The sequence below is a fragment of the Coturnix japonica genome, chromosome 1 (genome assembly GCF_001577835.2).
Source record: "Coturnix japonica isolate 7356 chromosome 1, Coturnix japonica 2.1, whole genome shotgun sequence".
Classification (NCBI taxonomy): domain Eukaryota; kingdom Metazoa; phylum Chordata; class Aves; order Galliformes; family Phasianidae; genus Coturnix; species Coturnix japonica.
The window spans coordinates 41,690,849-41,708,803 of NC_029516.1; the positions used below are offsets into that span (position 1 = coordinate 41,690,849).

The 17,955-nt window shown below is 37.9% G+C and overlaps 1 protein-coding gene across 3 annotated transcripts in view; it reads right to left on the reverse strand.

Moving 5' to 3' along the window:
* CDK17 (cyclin dependent kinase 17) overlaps positions 1–17,955 on the reverse strand; it is an 82,324-nt gene that overhangs the window by 10,454 nt on the left and 53,915 nt on the right. For all 3 annotated transcript variants that reach the window (XM_015858675.2, XM_015858651.2, XM_015858669.2), the window contains 4 exons: positions 5,910–6,035; positions 2,989–3,045; positions 1,051–1,165; positions 431–525 (listed from right to left, as the gene is read on the reverse strand). In XM_015858675.2, the coding sequence (XP_015714161.1) occupies positions 431–525; positions 1,051–1,165; positions 2,989–3,045; positions 5,910–6,035 (393 nt within the window). The remainder of the gene's footprint in view (positions 1–430; positions 526–1,050; positions 1,166–2,988; positions 3,046–5,909; positions 6,036–17,955) is intronic.

Here is a 17,955-nt window from a genome sequence, read left to right on the forward strand (position 1 = left end):
TACACTCAGGGTTGCTCCATCCCAGGTACATAAACCAGCACTTGCTCTTGTTAAGCTTCATGAGTTGGTGATCGTCCAACCCTTTAATTTGTCAAGATCTCTCTGTATGTCCTCTCTACCCTCGAGGGTGTCAAAAGCTCCACATAATTTAGCATCATCAGTCTTAAGATCTAAGATCATTTGCAAAGGTTGTGAAAAATCCCTGTGGGATAACAGCATAATTATCCTTTTTTATAGTTACTGAATTTGGTATGAGTTGGTATGAATCAGAACAGTATTTGCTGATTTACAGCACTCTGAGAACTGAAAACAGCTGTGTAAATTTTCAGTCAAATAAGTCTGGATGCAGGGTAAAAATTGATATGTTTGTGTTACTCAGTATTTTTAAGGAAATAAATTGAATATAAAGCTCATTGCTTTAAAGGCTTACCAGATATTCGAAAACAAGAGTCAAAGACTTGTCTGTGTGAACAATGTCATGTAACGTAACAATGTTTGCGTGCTTCAGATCTTTTAATAATGACACTGCAAAGGAGAATTTTAAATATACAGAAAATTAATAGAAAAGATGTAATAAATGCATTTCTAGCAAGTTCATATGTATAACTTAATTTTTTAAAAATTAAAAAGCTATTTTTAAGACCAGAAAATTCATATGGCATTAATTTAATTCACATAAAGTAAATGCATTTAATCAAAGTACCATACACATTTAGGTAAAAATTATATATATATATATATTTCCTATACAGTACTGTTCAAGCAGAAGCAGTCATTTCATACAATATATTCTGAATCATTGAAAATTACTAGTATTAGTCTAATTCTGCATAAATTCATTCCTTTATAATACTATGCTTGAGAACACAAACATCCCCCATATTGTTTGAAACATTAACTCTTAACATGGCTAAGATGAAATTTTTCCTCAAACTAGCACCAGTTCTTTTAATGTCTCATATAGCTGATATATTTCCAAGCACTAACAATACTTAAGTCATAAAGAAAGCCAGAAGTATCTGATATTCTAGAGTAACAAAAAGTTATCACCTTCTCTTATGGCTGTACAAGGCGCTCCCTCTTCATGTTCCAAGCGAATTTCTTTCAGAGCCACCAGGTTCTCTGTCAATTTACTTCTCCCCTTATAAACTGTTGCATAAGTACCCTACAAAATGGAAAAGGAAGTTGCTTCTTCATTGAAAGATCGAAAAGAAACCTCCATCTAAGTTTGTATTTGGTCTTTTACTTTTTTCTTTTTTTAAACAGAGTTTAAACTAGAAAATAATTTGTAAGCATCTGAACACACAGAAGACAACAAGGGATGCATACACTTACTTACCAGCTCTGAAATTACACAAAAAAGATGTACACCATATACCTCCCAAAGAAGTTTGATCAACTTGTATTAAGCTCACTGTTACAATTTAGCACCTTAAACAGCCAGAAGTATGAGCCTGCAGCTTTGAAGGGCAACTGTGGGAGTTTACAGCTGGGAGGGAGACCGATGTTGTACAGTCTGACAGTGACAACACAAAGAGTAACAACTTTAAACTAAAGGCTGTAGGTTCAGATGAGAAACAAGGGAGAAATGCCTTACTCAGAGGGTTGCGAGGCACTGGAACAAAGAAAAGGTTGCACAGAGAAGCCTGTGGATGCCCTGTGCCTGGAGATGTTCCGAGGCCACACTGAATGGGGCCCTAGGCAACCTGTTCTACTGTCTAATTTAGCGGTTGGCAACACTGCCCAGTGGAAATGGAAGTAGATGGTGTCTAAGATGTCTTCCAGCCCAAGCCACTCTATGAGTCTATGATTAAACTACCTCAGATATGGCTATACTGTGCTTTGGTTAAGTTTCCAATGGCAGCTGACAAATTCTATCACTATTTTTAGAAAAACACAATTCCTTTTGGTCACTGTTTCTTGTCTTTGCTACGTGTTTTATTTGAGAATGTTCTGGGAAGAGAACAAGCCGAAGTCCTGAACGTGAATATGGCAAAGCTAAACATTTTCAGTTTTGGTAGACAATAGAAGATTCAAAACTCTTCAGGTATGTTACACAACAAGGAATTATAACAAAACAGTGAGTAAGCATAACTAACATCATGAATTGCAAGAGGAAGCAAGCAATTTAGAGAAAGTCCACTACATTACCATAGATGCATCCTGTACTTTCCATTACATCTTGTAACATGAGTGAGATAAAAAGCACAATTAGGACTCAATAGCTACTAGATTAATATTTCCCCAAAGCTGGGCAACATTATGTCTAGGGAAGCACCTAATAAGTACTAGAGGGAAAAAAAAAAAGCATTTGGAAATAAGAACACTGCAAACGGAGGACTAACTGTGATATTCACAGTATGGTTGCTTTTGCAACATTCTGAGTGCCCCATCTGTATCCTTTCCGATACAACTGGTCACTCTCAAACTGATCCCTCCTGAATCCTGTATTTTCACTGAAAATCACTGGCAGGTTGGAGTAGAGATAAGCCATATTACTGCCCTCCCCAAAGGAAAGCCAAATAAAACTCGGTATTATTTAAATCTTCTTCTTCCCCAACTCGATGATGTTTTTTCTGCTTTTTTTAGATTATACATGCGTAGAACATTTTTGTGATTTTGATGCTGGTACACAATGTCAAATGCTTGATTTACTGAAAAGAGAAAATGAACAGATACCTCCAAGGTTATAGAGATTTTCAGTTAACATTTATGTAAATTTCACATAAATCACCACTATCAGATCACAGAATCACAAAATGGCTGAGACTGGATGGGTCCTCTGGAAGGCATCTGGTTCAGCCCCCTTAATCCAAGCAGAGACACCTAGAGGAGATAGCTTAGGACCATGTCCAGATAGTTTTTGGAGAAATCCAAAGAAGGGGACTCCACAGTCTCTCTGGGTACCCTCTGCAAGTGCTCAGTCATCTACCCAAGAATGAAATGTAAGCCAAGGAGTCATTAAAAAAACCGAAAATCTATACATACCTCTCCAAGCTTTTCTAACTTGATATAGGTTTCCATTTTTCCAAATCCAATTTCTGACTGCAAAGAAAATGAATGAAAATTGACCAAAAAAATCGACACCTTTATTCTTTTAACCATCCATTCTGCCATTTACAGAATTTAACCAATGAACTGAATTTTCTTTCAGAAAATTATCTGACAGTACTACAGCAAACTTAAAGAAATCCTGTTATTTAAAAATGATTCAGCATATTATGATACAAAAGCATCCCGGTATCCAAGCCTAATATTCAGACTGTTAGTCAGTCTTTCTTTACTTTTGGTCAATGACTTACCTCTATAATGCATGCCAAGACAGTTAATCTATGTTTTTGGAAGACAGCCTCTAAGACCACTGTTTTCTTCCCATTTAAACCCACTGTTACTCTCATGTTTAACAGTCATCTATGAAAGTTCTTTCTGTTTAAGACCATTCTCAGTTACTCCAAATTTTTATATTGTTCTTACAGCACAGGAATGTTGAAAGCAGATATAAAACATGACACTTTTTAAACTGATTTACAAAGTGCATGTATCCTGTAGCATGCCAAAATCCCAAACCCACTGGTTTCATGAGGATTTGCCTTACTGACAAACATACTGTAACACAGAAAAGCCAAGTTTTCTTGCATCACCTCCTCCTTGCACTTCTACACATAAAATTTCTTTCTAAGGAAAGATACTCTGACCCCTGACTGGTTTCAGCAGTTATATCCACAGGTCAGAGAAAGCTGATTTGCTCCTAAAATCCAAAGGATGTTAGAATTCTATGTTATATCACTGTGTGCAACACAGATACTGTTGGCTGAACTAAGACTTGACAGCAACATACTATTATGGTGCATTAACAAAAATATCTGTGTTTATTTTCAGAACATGAAAACACATGAAGTAAATGTCTACAAATGCCTTTGACATATCTAAAAGAAAAAATGGGTGTATAAATTATTTAACACGAAAGCCCAAAGAGTAATTCCGGTTTCTTATATTAGTGTTGAACTGTTTTAATGTTGCACAAGGATATTTTAGCATCAGGCTTATTTAGAAGCTTGGTGTGAAGCCTGCTTATCTCAAAATACATGCAAAATTGATACTGACAATTCTTATAACTCCAGCGAGATGTCAAACATACCATTTAATGCAGAAACAATGTTAGTAAAATAAAAGTTATGTTTCCAAAATGTATTTTGACCTACAGACATACTGTGAAGTGGTATCAGAATTAAAAGACAGGACTCTGAATTGAAAGGAGAAAATAAATGAGACTTTGTACACATTAGTCTTATTATTGTCAGAAAAAAGGGAATACAACTTCAAATCCTGAATGCTAATAATTTCTGAGAAGAAAAATATTTTTCTCATGAAAAAATCATCTGCTCATCTTGAACTACCCAGAAACACTGACAGATTCTATTTATGGTCTCTTATTTAAAGAGGTTGATGCATAAGAGAAGCACCTATACTGCAGTGCATGCAATACTGTAACAGTATACACAAAATAAAATTACCATAACATCTAATTTTTTCCAAGAAATTCACCAGACTTAAAGCACTACAAGTTCCAAATAATTTTTACTGTTTTCCTATTTTGATACCTACTAAGCCTTGAAGAGAGACATACATTTAAAGCAGCAAACAATATTGATATATTGTGAATACTAGACTGCTAGCAAGCTTTCAGTGACAATCTCTGAATAATGATTCTAGGCTATTTTGAAATAATGAGAGAACAATGCAGAAAATCCATGTCAGCACGGCACTGTTGGCAGAGGAATATCATTTTCAAAATTCAAAGCAAAACAACCTCGTGACAGGAAGTTGATTCCATACACGTATCATATTCATTAGAGGGCAGTGTTTTACTTTCATTCTTCTAGAATGTAAAGAGGAGGGGACTCCAACTGCTCGGTGTTAAAAGAGCAACAAAAATAAGATACATAGGTAACTCCCCTAGCCTTCAAATATTACATTCCACCACCAAAAAGACTCTGCTGAAAGGTATTTCAGTACAGCAGTATCTGAGAAGAGAAGGTTCTGGAAAACACAGTCCCCTACTCAGTGCTACATCATTAAGTAATTAGTCTTGAACTTGCTACATTACTGCTACCTTCCAGTGTTTTGATCCAATCATCCCTTCTTTTAATATTGTTCTTGCAAAAGATGTAGATCAGGGCTTTAGTCTGCCACAAATCAATTACAATCAAATAATGGCTAAAATTGAATGGCCTTTGCAAAAAGAAAAAGCTGGTTTTAGGACTATTTTAGGGTCATGCATATTTAATACTTAACCAGGATTTCTGGCATTTTTATCAGTATGCAAGAATTCTCCCTCTGTCATTCACAAAAAAGACTTCTGATTTGAGAAGCCAATAAAGATATACCTAAAAAGGTACATAAGAATGTATTTATTAATATTATTATTAATTCATATATGCTTCTCAAAAAATACCATAATTTCAACAGCAAATTTGAGAAAGAAAATTTGTTAAGAAACACAGAAAGTGAATAGCTGTTTTCATACTACACTACCTTAGAGCCTTCCTACTGCATGACAAGACACACAGTGTGGTACTAAAACTAGAGAGGCTCTTTGCTCAAACGATCATAACTGATCAAAATAATATAAGGATGTACTTATATAAAGGAGTAAAGCTTAGCCACAGATTTCAGCAGCTCAAGAACTGACAGGGAAAATTTTGCAGAAGAGAGAAAGGGAAGAGAATGAAAGGAAAGCGTGCTGTTTAAATGGATTTTAAAGGTGCTCAGTACACACCAAATTGCTCTGTCCTTCAGGAGAGAAAAGCCAAGGTGCAAATGAAGTTGAATTACATTTCTAGTACAGGGACATCTGCATTGAATGGAATCTTAAGACCCAAGAGGTCAGGGAGATGCATTACACTTACTAGAGATGCTCTACGAGAACGTCTGCTCATGGGCTGATCAAACGGTGGGCTGTTAATCTGTAACTTTTCAAGATAGACATCGGGTATCCTGATATCAGCAGGCAGGGACAAACGTTTGTTCAAATCCTGCAGTAACGTTAGAAAGAGAAGTGTCAAGTGTAATTCAGGATTTCATAAAGCATGTTTTTACACTGGTTAGTATTACTGTTAAAATGACGTTACCAATTAAAACTGAAATGAAAATTGTTTTTAAAACCACACTCTCTTCTAATAATACTTCAAATTGTTTCATCAGAAATTAAACTCATTTTAAGAAAACAAGAAGAATGAAATACTAAAATGTAATCAACTGCATTGTGGACACATTTGTTGACTTTACTAGAATACCTGGAATGCTGCAAAATGAGAATCGAAAGAGTAGTTAACACATTTAGTTTGATATTACAATTATAGTAACAAGATACTGCCATCTCATTACCAAAGGTTATAAACTTCTAAATTCTAACTACAGTGACAACCCCGTTCTGTCCCCCTCGGCCTTGACCATGTGTTTCTACTCATGTCTTTGCAGCAGCTTTGAACTATTTCAGCATGCTAAATCATTGAGAAACTATCTCACACGAAGTGCGTAGTTTCCTGCCAACTCTGTGCTCCGAAAAGGTTCAGTGTAAGGTCAGACGAGCTCACAGCCTGAACACAGGGCAAAGGAGACAGCAGGGCAATCCCAGGAAGCCAGCAGCTAAATTGGCTTAGGAAGCCAAAGAACTGGATCATCAGACTTCTCGGGACTTGAGATCTGAGTAGACAACTCACTAAGCTTTCAGGGTTGCAGTGTATTTGATCCACATCTATGTATGACCTATATATGTACTTGGAACAAGAGCTGAGTAAAAAATGTAATTTAAAATATATTAAAAAATAAATTTACTTTTGCAATTAACTGAACTTCAGGCAGGACAGAAGTGCTAACTCACAACCCCTCCAACCTCCAATGTGACTGACCTACATGTGCTATTTCACTCCAGCCACCGCATGCAGACAAATTTTTGGAGAGCTGTCAAGAAAGGTTTAACTTCTGGCATTTGACCCTCTTGTTTTCCTTTCACCCCTCATACCTGCTTCAGTATGGAGCACAAAGTCTCTGTTAGCTTCTGCATTGTTGCTCAACAGCAGCTTCTCTGCAGAACTGGAAAATTCAGTGTCTGCATTTTGTACTCTGTACCAGATTTTCAAATTGGAACCCCAGTATTCAAACAAAAGGAGTACTGCTCACAAAATGGCAGCTCTGACCAACATTTTGAAGATCAATTAAAAGGCAACAAAAAGATCCCTCACTTTTGGCAGCTTCCTGTTTCTTTACAAATTTTCAACTTCGGCATTTCAAAAATGTTAAAAGATTGGCAATGTTAAAAGTGCCTATGTGGTCTTGGGAATAGTGGAGGAACTAATTAATTGTAATGAAAGAAAGCTGTAATCCTTCAGTACAACTGTATTTTCCACTAAAGAATTTTCCCTCTTTTCAACGAGCTTCCCTATTATCATTTTTGTAACAGGCAACTCAGACTCAACAAAACTATAGAGTCCACTGCAGTGGGAACCCTTGCAACTGCAGGAACAGACAGGGATGCCAGGAAGAGGACCAGTATCAGCCTCTACTCTACCTTCTTATGATTCCCCAGAAACTGTGGGGCAACGTCCTAATTTTCTTTTTCCCGTTGCTCAGGAACATAAACTAAAACAGAAATTCCAAGCCATGAGAAGTAAAGAACACTGGGTTGTTTTTAACGTAATTTGCTGAACGCAGTAGATATCATCATTATCCTATATGCCCCACAGCAAAATAGCTCTCTCCTATTCCTAGCTATTATCACTACAACAATCTGCTGCAGTGTTCTTATTACCATTTGTGTAGTGCATTTTAATAGCATCTGCTTATAGGAGTACTCAAATTATGGGCCACAATTCCAAGCCCTCATGATTGTACCCCAGAGCTCTCAGTCTGCATCTTCTCACATAGCACTCATCTTTGGGGTAACAGAAGTGGTGCTTCACAGCTAGATCCACAGCATGGGAGAAGCAGTTCCAAGCATGCAAATCTGATTAGTATGTGGGGAGAAGAAAGTCAAGGTATCCTTAAGCTCTGACAAAAACTTGAAAAATATACCCCAACTGTACACAAGGCCGGCTGTCAATAAACACATACTTTTCCAAATGGAGAGGAAAAGAAAGGAAATAAATCTAAGGTTCTTTGCAGCTCTTACAGATTCATTATTTTGAAGTCCAGACACTGTAAAAGCTGGAGACAACATTTAAGTAACAGAAAATATTATAATGGCAGCTAGCAACTCTCTTACAGCACTCTCCTTTCATTGTTTGTAAAGCTCCAGCAGTGGCACTACTGCAATAGGTAATTGCAAAACTCCCCATGACTTACTCCAGAGATCCCATGTGACATCCTCAGCTGTCAACTGACCTTAAGCTGCAACCTTGTGTTTTATGCTCCACAGCACATAACACAAATATTGTTTTGAATATAAGGACTTAATGATGTAAAGGCCAAAACACGATCCAGTTAGCAAAAAAAACCCTAATCATCAACAATCTACTTTAAGCACACGACAGCCTCCCCTGTAAGTTTCTTTAAAAAACATCAACCTACCCTTACAGAAACAGCAGAGAGAAGATCTTTTCAGGGGTAAAATATTTGTTTTTAAATATAATTCCAGTGGTTCTAATATACAGCTTTAAAATTCTCAACCACTCCCCCACCCCCCCGGCTTTCTACTTTGCGATAGAAGCATAACATTTTGGCATATCAACTACCTGTTCTCCTTAACTTTGCAGAGCTGAAGAAAGTCTCTTTTCTACACGGAAACATAATGACTTCATGGAAACTACAGCAGGCACTTCACAGATATTTTCCCCCTAACGATCTGCACTGTACTTCTATTTGTTATACACACGTTTGGCTGTGCTGAAATGTCTACTAAACTACAATGTTTTTTAAACCTCATATTAAAATTGTCACCTACCACAGTCAGAATCCTTTTATGAAACCAATGTTTGAAAGATCATGTACTTGGTTGACAGAGGAAGTCTTTTCTGCATCGTAATTATCTTTTACTTAACTAATATAGACAAAATTAAAGAAAGTCACTTAGACTGCAAACCCAAATGGCTGAAAGGAATTAATGCATTTTGTTTGCCTGTGTCATCTTAATCCTTCCCGGTTTTTGTAATAATTGAAGCAATCACCTCATTAAGGAAAAAAAAGCCATCATAATTAAAAGCTGCAGCGCAACATGAAGTGGGATCCATCAAATGTGCAAATAAGCACGTTTCCTACTGGCTAAGCAGCAAAGCTGATAACTAAAATGTATCATTTTGATACAGCTAAAAAACTCACTTAAGAGATGATTAAGTCCCAGAGCAAACCTACCAGCCAAACACAAGCCTTTAAAGCTTACAGACAGTGATGTGACGTGGAGGCAACTTGCTGGCTGCCAGCAGCCAGACATGCCCGTTGACATGGGCCGGATGTGTGCTGGCCTCACGCTCACTGCCCACACCAGCAGGATGGAGAGAAAACAGAAGGAAGGTGAGCAGACCGGTGGATTGCGGGACCGCCGCTTTAATAAAGGAAGCAAAAGCTGTGCACACACACAAACTGAAAGGAGTAATTCATTCGCTGCTTCCCACTGGCAGGCAGATGTCCAGCCACTTCCTGGAAAGCTGGGCCTCATCTTGCCCAGTGTCTGCTGGAGAGCGAAAGACAAACACCGCGACCACAAGCGTCCCCTTTCCTCCACCATTTTTCACAGAGCACAAGGCAAACTGCACAGAAAATCGCCACAGCCAGCTGTCCTACCATGCCCTGTCCCAGCTCTCACCCACCCAGCACCGACCTGCTGTAAGGGGAACTGAGAAAGTCCTGACATTCTGATGGCAGGGCTCAGCACCTGCCCCAACCCTGCTGGGCTATCGCCTCCATGTCAGCCAGTGGCACAGCTACTGTGCAGCTCCACAGACAGAGGCTGCTCTGAAGGAAGCGGCCTCCACTCATCCTGGCCCAGCACACCCACAAGGCAGCATGATGAATGCACCAGGCGGAGAGAGCTGCTGAGGGAAGGCAGCCTGTTGCTCTCTCACGGGGCTGTAGTGAACGGGGCAGGCAGACAAAGCTGGAGCCTCAGTGTGTGAAGCTTGTGCATTAGACACATTCGCCATCTTCACTCCCTCACGCCACTCCCGCAGCTGTGCCCAGACGTGCCCATTAACAGCCTTAACTGCTCCTTCAGCTGTAGCCAAACCTGCCCTCTCCAGCTGGGCTGCTTGCTGTCACTTTGGTAGGATGCCAGGCTGCACCAGTGGAATGCAAGCAACAGTAGGAAATGGTGATTTTTAAGAATTTCTAATTCTCTTAAACCTCGGTGGAATTCCATGAAGCAATAAAAAGGACACTTTTCAGAAAGAGGACTTTGTTCAGACTAATGTCAATGTACAACTGAATTTAATGACATGTTAGCATTTCTCAGAAGAGGAAGAAAAACCCCTAAAACACAAAGACACTATAGCCAAAAAACCTTTTAAAATGGAAATAATCAGCAGGCTGTTAAATACGTAGGCTGCTACAACATTCTGCTGCAGTGCCATTTAAAGTATTAATAAGGAAGCGTGTAAAACTAATTGCAGGGTTATTTTCCCAACATTAACATTGATACCTAGAACTTTTAAACCCGTCTGTTTAACACTCTAATACTGGTATCCCTCTAAGAATATTATAAATTTGTTTCATTTTTAAGGGGGGAAACGAGAATGACTCCTTTATCTTACATACATTTTTTAATGTAAGAGTTGTACAAGTGATTTAAGTACCTCTGCAGCTATGCAGGGGAACCTGCATGCATTCCTTTCTAACTCTAGCAAGTGAAGGATTACCAGAACACAAAACATTTGCTTTCAGGTACAACTAAGTGTTTCAGGTAGAAAAAAAATTATCCTTTAGAAAACTGAAATGGTAGCATTTACCTGTATGTTGCTTCCCGAATGAAGTCTGATTTATGAAAGAGCTCTCAACAATCTGTACATTTTCTAGTTTTATTTATTTATTTTTATGGTTACCCTTCGGGTCAACTTGCAACAGTACAAATCAGGACAGAGTAAACATACAACTGTTAAATATTCAAATGCCTAAAGTGAACTGTATGCTACTAATGAGCTATTTTTTGATCCATTTCCAAAATATATTCTGGAGAACACATTCAAGCATCAGCTGCTTTGCAAGGTTAACCAGAATGCCTATGGCATTTCCCTCTCCCTCTATATTTTAAAAACACATTTTCTATCCTCATGTGCAATGCTTATTTCTCAGTCTTGCTTTATTGCTGGCAGAGAAATGTATACTATTTTTATAATTTGCCTGAAATGTAAAACACATTTGTTCTACTCTGCATGTTGGGAGATAAACATGTAAGCACTTGTGACATTAATATCGCTGTGTTGTCTACAGAGATAAACTACCCCAACTTGCGCTCATCTTTACTGTTTCCAGCACTAGATACAGCAAATGCTTTGAAAAGAGTTGCATAAAACAGAATACTAACAACCAAACCAAACCAAACAGGAGGTTGGAAGCACTTTGTTGAGGTATTCATAAGCTCTCACTACACTGCAGTGTAGCGTATTGGAGCTGGAAAAACAGAAAAACAGAGACTTCTACCATTCACGGTTGTGCCAGTTTGCAGACTGCTTCTTTCTAGCAACAACAATTCTTCCCCAAATGTATCAAGACTACAAATACTGCCAGTCTTTCAACTTCTGGACTGTTTCCTTCAGGCTGATACTATACTCACAACAGCAGCGAGAGAAAAGAGATCTGGCCTTCTGCCAGTGAAGTAGGAGGAAGTGAAAAAATAAAAAAAAGACCGTCCTATTTAATCAAGAAATAGGTCAGAAAAGCCAGAAACAAAACCTATGTTAAGTTGTCTGATCATCCCTGGTTATTCCTTATATGTTTCATTTAGACAATCTAACAGCCAGCTATCTCCAGAAGTGATATTCCACTGCCTGTGGCCACACGTTCCTTGGAGAACAGGCTCAATCCTAATGACTCAGCAATGTGGTTTGAGCAGCAAAACTGGCAGAAGACTACTTCTATTACTTCTCCTTTCAAACAACGTGAGTCATTACCTGCTGATTCAAGCTCAGGAGCCAAGACAAAAAGGAAGTTATCTCCATCAGTAACAGCTAGTCAGTGGACGAGCCTAATGATACTGCCAAGCTGCATCATTATATGAAGATCTGTATTGCTTCGGTTCTTCAGCTCGTTCTTGGTAGTTATGTTTCCAAAACACAATTAATATATGCTAGCAGACAAATAGCTCCCAACTCTTCCTAAGATTTTAGATTATCTTTTGGGAGTTGATATTGCTAAATAATGTTTCTGAAAAAATTTATTTCATTTTCTCAGTCTACAGCCATCACTCTGATAGTCCAAACAATGCTCTATACATCAAACCAGTACAATTTGCTCTCTTGTGTAAGCATCAGTTTGAATTAGCCCCCTCACTGGCTTTAGCAAGCAACAGCAAGACATGTCAGCTGCAACCACAAGATGTTCACTAATAAGTCACAGTGCTTTTTTGTTTGTTTGTTTTACTAGGGAATGCTTAACAAGATCTAAAATGCTACATCGTATAATCCCGTATGTACACAATTCAGCCTCAAGCTTACTATGAAAAAGACCACTTTTTACAGTACATTTTCCTTACAGATTTTAAATTAAAAGTGTGTATGGTATACTCCATGCTTCGCAAAGCAAACAAGTTGAAAAACATTTGCTTATGTCTATGAGGATGTAAACATGCTACCCCACTTCAGTTTCAAATACCATATAGATTTCTTTTTTCCCCCTGAATGCTGCTTTATCAAATTTCAGTGCATTTTTTTTTCAAGTGACAGCATGGTTCAAGCCAACTTTATCCTGTACAGTATTATGACACACTGCAAGCCTGCTACAGGCAAAAGCAAATGGAAAAAATAAGAACAGCCTCTAATCAGAGAAGATATTTGTACAGATTTTTCTCATTTGGTTACAGCACTGCAGACTTAAGAGACTGGCAAGGTCCTGAAGCAAAACACCAGCATACACAACCACCAAAAAACCCGACATATTCATGCAAGCATGCAATTTTCTCAATTTTATAAATAATTACTCAATACTATAACCAGAACCACCCTTCTAAAAGCTGAGTTTTCCTATTAGGTATATAAAATCCTATTTATCCTTTTTTTTCTTAATTATTGTTTTAATTTTATGTACTGTGAGCTGACAAGCAGCTTACTAAGATGTCGTTTACCAATTATTCAGAACCTCACATAAAAGATGGCTTTGCACATCTTTAGTGCTTAGGAGAATTAAGAGTATCCTTTCTTCTGCTAGAAGCAGTAGCAAAAGTAGAATCTTAAGATCCTTTATAAAGGAACGCTGCTATTCCTCACTCCACAGATCTACACAGTTCTTAGCCAGTCTACTGAGAAATTCAGCACAATTCGTTTCTCCATGGAATGGAACACCACACCTACGAGGACAGGGTGAGGGAGCTGGGGCTCTTTAGCCTGAAGAAGAGAAGGCTCTGAGGTGAACTGATGGTGTATGCGAAATTGGTAATCACAGCCTGAACCTCTGATTAATCAGCTGAGAAAAGTTTTGGGTCAGCTGTTGGAGCACAGGTGAGGGTAATTCAGCTGTGCTCCCAGAAGGGGTGGAGCCTGACTCCACCTCCTCTAGACCTCATTTAAGGGCTGACCACCACTGAAGCAGCATCTCTTTGAGATTGCTTCAGCATTTTCCAGCAGACTGAAGGCCTCTATTGGGTGAGTCTTTCCTTTAAATAACCTTTTGGATACTTATCACCACCTCTCTTGTACCATTTTTGCATTATTGTCACTATACATCAACTGTACATAAAGGGAACTCAGGAAAGGAGGAACTCAAAAGAGGAGCTGAGTTATTGATAAGAAAAAGCAAAAAAAGCAGATATTCCATCCTTATAAAATGGGTACTGCAAAATGTAGTAACTTTTCTAAGGAAACTGCATTTATAAAGGGAACATGAGGACCTTTAGGATTATAGATTCCTAACAGAAGAACAGAAAGGTATTTTCTGCTGTTACTTGACAGTTATCCCTATTCCTAGAAAAATCTAGTAGAAGGAAAGTTCCAGAAGTCACAGCTAAAATTATTTTTTTTTTTGTAGCAGTGACTGTTTTCTTTGACTGGAGAAGAAATGAAAGTCAGCTAATCAAACAGATCAAAAGGAGGCCCATCACTTTCATCAATGTCATACTAGTCTTTTAGAATCATACTTATATGTATCATTCAGCCATACTAATCATTTAGAATGTGGACCTCCATTTTTTGAAGTGGGGTTTCAAAAGAATCAAGCTTTATGTGAGCCTCAAAGTGGGAATCTACAAACACAACAGCACATTTTCTTATGCAACATTGCAAATGATCAGACAGCTTCCAAGTGCAAATGAAAACAGATAATACAGCACCACGTTAAAGGAAGTAAACATCTTGATGGTACTCAGCTTCATGGATATTTTTAGCTCCCTACCTACTGGTAGGTGACCGCATAGATTCATGGAAGAGGTGAGCAGATCTACACCATCTCAGAATGCATAGAGAAGGTAATTATACAAAATCCAATAAATAAGGCAGAAAGGATTATACAGCTGACAACCAGAGAAGCAGGTAGAATCTTTGCTTAGCGAAGCCTTACCCAAGAGGCACTGTTGCAGAGATCCACAGCACCCTGCCAAACAGTAAGAGATGCTGAGATGAATGCTCATGCTCTGCAGTGATTCTTGCAGTTTTTTCCTGCTTCCAAAACTAATGACAGGAGAAAATACTGTACTGCCTTTGACTTAAAGCCTGAATCAGTACTGCCATCCAGTCTTCTGTTCAAGAATTTCAATTGAATGGAGGCTGATTGTGCCCTATTTACAACACATCGAAATGGGGACCTCTGAGCCATGTTCTAACCTGAAGCTTACAAACAGAGAACTGTAGCACTACATCTGCTTAAAGGCCAGCTTATTTTGTGGGTTTCTCTTTGCAGCATGTACATTTCCCTGACCAGGAACCAATCCAGTTATTCAAGCTCTATCAGTCAAGACTCGTGCAGGATTCATAACCTTAGTAAAAGTGTAGTAAAAACACCAAAACCTTTTTTTTCCCAACTACATGCATTCTTTTTTTCTGAAGGTAATCAGTACAACTCACACCTAACTACAGGATTACTTTATGGTCTTTCTGTTTCTTTTTTGAGCTAAACGCATTAAATCTGCAGCTAATCCTCCCAGGGGAAAATTATACCCTACAGCAATGTGGTAGAAGCAGTCTGATCTGGAACAAACTCCTGCCACTAATGTGACAGTCAGATGGATAAGAACTGTTTCTCAGGATAAAGTATCTGGGAAACAGGCTGGTGAACAGTGGGTTATGGCCCTCTGCCAGTTCACATAGGAAGACAGCTTACAGACTTTGGATTTCTGGGAAAGGAAAACAGATGTTTCAATTTGCACAAACTGTATCTCCCTATTTTTTACCCACTACTGTACTTAATGAAGAATTCACCATCCACTGCATGGGCACAGGGCCTCCAACGAACACTTGCTGTTGGAAGTCAAATTCTCCACACAATATATGTTTGTAACTACTGTCAGTATGGGTACTGAAAGGGGGTAAGCAACTGTCCTATGGACTACTAGTAATCTTATGGGTTACTTGCAAAATACATTTTATCTAGACAACAAAATGAGATTCCGGCATGTGCTCTTCCAAATACCCTTGACTTTATTCTAGCTCAGAATTATTTAACAATTACAGAGAAAGCAGTAATATAGCAGACACTAAAGATCATAGTGTGTATTCTGATGTGCAAAAAACATCCCAAGAACACCAGGACACAGCCTTGGTAATCAGCACTGATTACAGAACGTTTTTAGAGAGCTTTTTTTTTTTTTTGTTAATGGGCTGCTGATTTGCAGAATTTCAAGGAAGTTATGCATAAAATCGTGATATTTATAATAAGTCCTTAAAAATAAAAAGATTTTCCCAGAGTTTCAGTTTTACCTGATTAATTTCCTTAAGAACAAACCAAAACAAAACCCAGGACTTTTGCCAATTCAGTAGAAACAAACATATATAAGAATTGATATTAAAAAGAATTACAAGTACAGTAAATAGTAGCCAAAATAAGCACAAGGATATATTCATACTGAGACAGGCATATTCATTTTAACACAGAAAAACAAAGAATATTGGTTTGTTGAGTTTAGCCAACTATGTATATTTCAAGTACATTTTGCAGTGGATTTCATATATGATTAATGACTAAAGCAGACTACAGCAAATAAAAATTTATCACACATACTAATTTACTCTAACCTGTGTATGCAGTGTAGGGTGTATATGTATATATATACATACACACAGAATATAAAGGGAATGCAGTCTCAAGCTACCTAATCATGTCTAAAAATGTCAGATTTCCACACACTAACAAAATAAAATTGAAATAGCAGACACTTCTGAACAAAGACCATTTCTTTCTATAATGGCATCACTACTACTGAACTAGCCAACTCCATGATGCAGGCAAGATTTCAACTAAGAATGAAACCCTTTATTTGGCATCCAGGAAGACCAAGGGAGCAACTGTTGCTATTTGATGGACAGTAAAGCCAGGAAAAACAGGTCTCCTATGGATGTACTTCTTGAGACCAAAATTCTATGTGGATTCTGCAGTATTTAAGAGGCTGCATCTTTCCCACAGTGTACAGATTAGTAGTCTATTCTGATTCAGAAGTTTCCCCCCCTGTAGAAATGAGGAGAAAATTATCGTCCAAGATTCTCATCTGTCAAAACTGACTGAAAAAAGCCCACGGGAAAAATTGGACGAGGGAATGACAGGCAGACGATATAATCACTTACGGCTTTTTTGTTTAAGAAACCAGATAGATTGCACTGAAGTAATTACGATTAGAAAGGCTTTTCAATCAAAGATATAAAGATTGTTACAGCTCCTTTTCTGTGGCATGTACAAACAGGATAAAAACCCCACCTACCATGCTACAGACCACTTCAAAAGTATAAACTGGTGTCAGCTAAAAATATCCATCAGTGACAGCATTCCTAAAATCCAGAAGTGAGAATGTTCTCAAATGTTAGTTTGAAACCTTATTTTAAAAGCTACTAAATTAACACTAAAGTGATTTGGGGGAAACATTAAAATTCTCACAAAACAGCCTGGAATAGCTGCCAAAAAATGAATGCTCTCACTGACTGGGCTATTCAATTAAAAAAATATATAATGTTCAAGAACTAGAAATAAGCACTTGGAATCTGGAGAAAAATGAGAGAATCAGCACTGAATAAACCAAACTGAAATAAAAACTTCTGAAAGCCATTGAAAGAGTAATACTAGAAACTTCTTCACAATGTTAGGAGTCCACTAAAAAGCTGGTTTTATTTGATATCTATTGAAAAATTAAAGGTGCTGTAGAAGATATAAATAATGAATACAAATAATTTGTAAGTTCTTGGAATCAGACCAGCATTACATGCTTGGAGTCCTGGAATTCCAAGCATAACAGAATTCCTCACTAATCAAATCTTTCTGGCATTTTTACCCTTGCGTAACTTACACAGATCTGCTTCCCTTGTTCTATACTTCATATATTGAAAGAAGATCTAAAATCTTACAAACTATGCATATTGGTATACATGCTGTTATGGAGAAACTGCAAAATTTTACATGCTTCTGTAACGAAGGGACTATTATCACTTTTACACACTCGAGAAACAGGGAAGCATTTTGTTTTTCTTTGCCAAGGGAAACGACAACAAAGCAGGCACAAGGGTGGCTAGTATTCATAATGAGACTCATAAATAAAGGAAATTATGTGCACAGTTCTTCGTAAGGTACTTTTTCCTCCTTTTGTTTACCATCCTGTAAGGTTCCGTTCATTAAAAAACA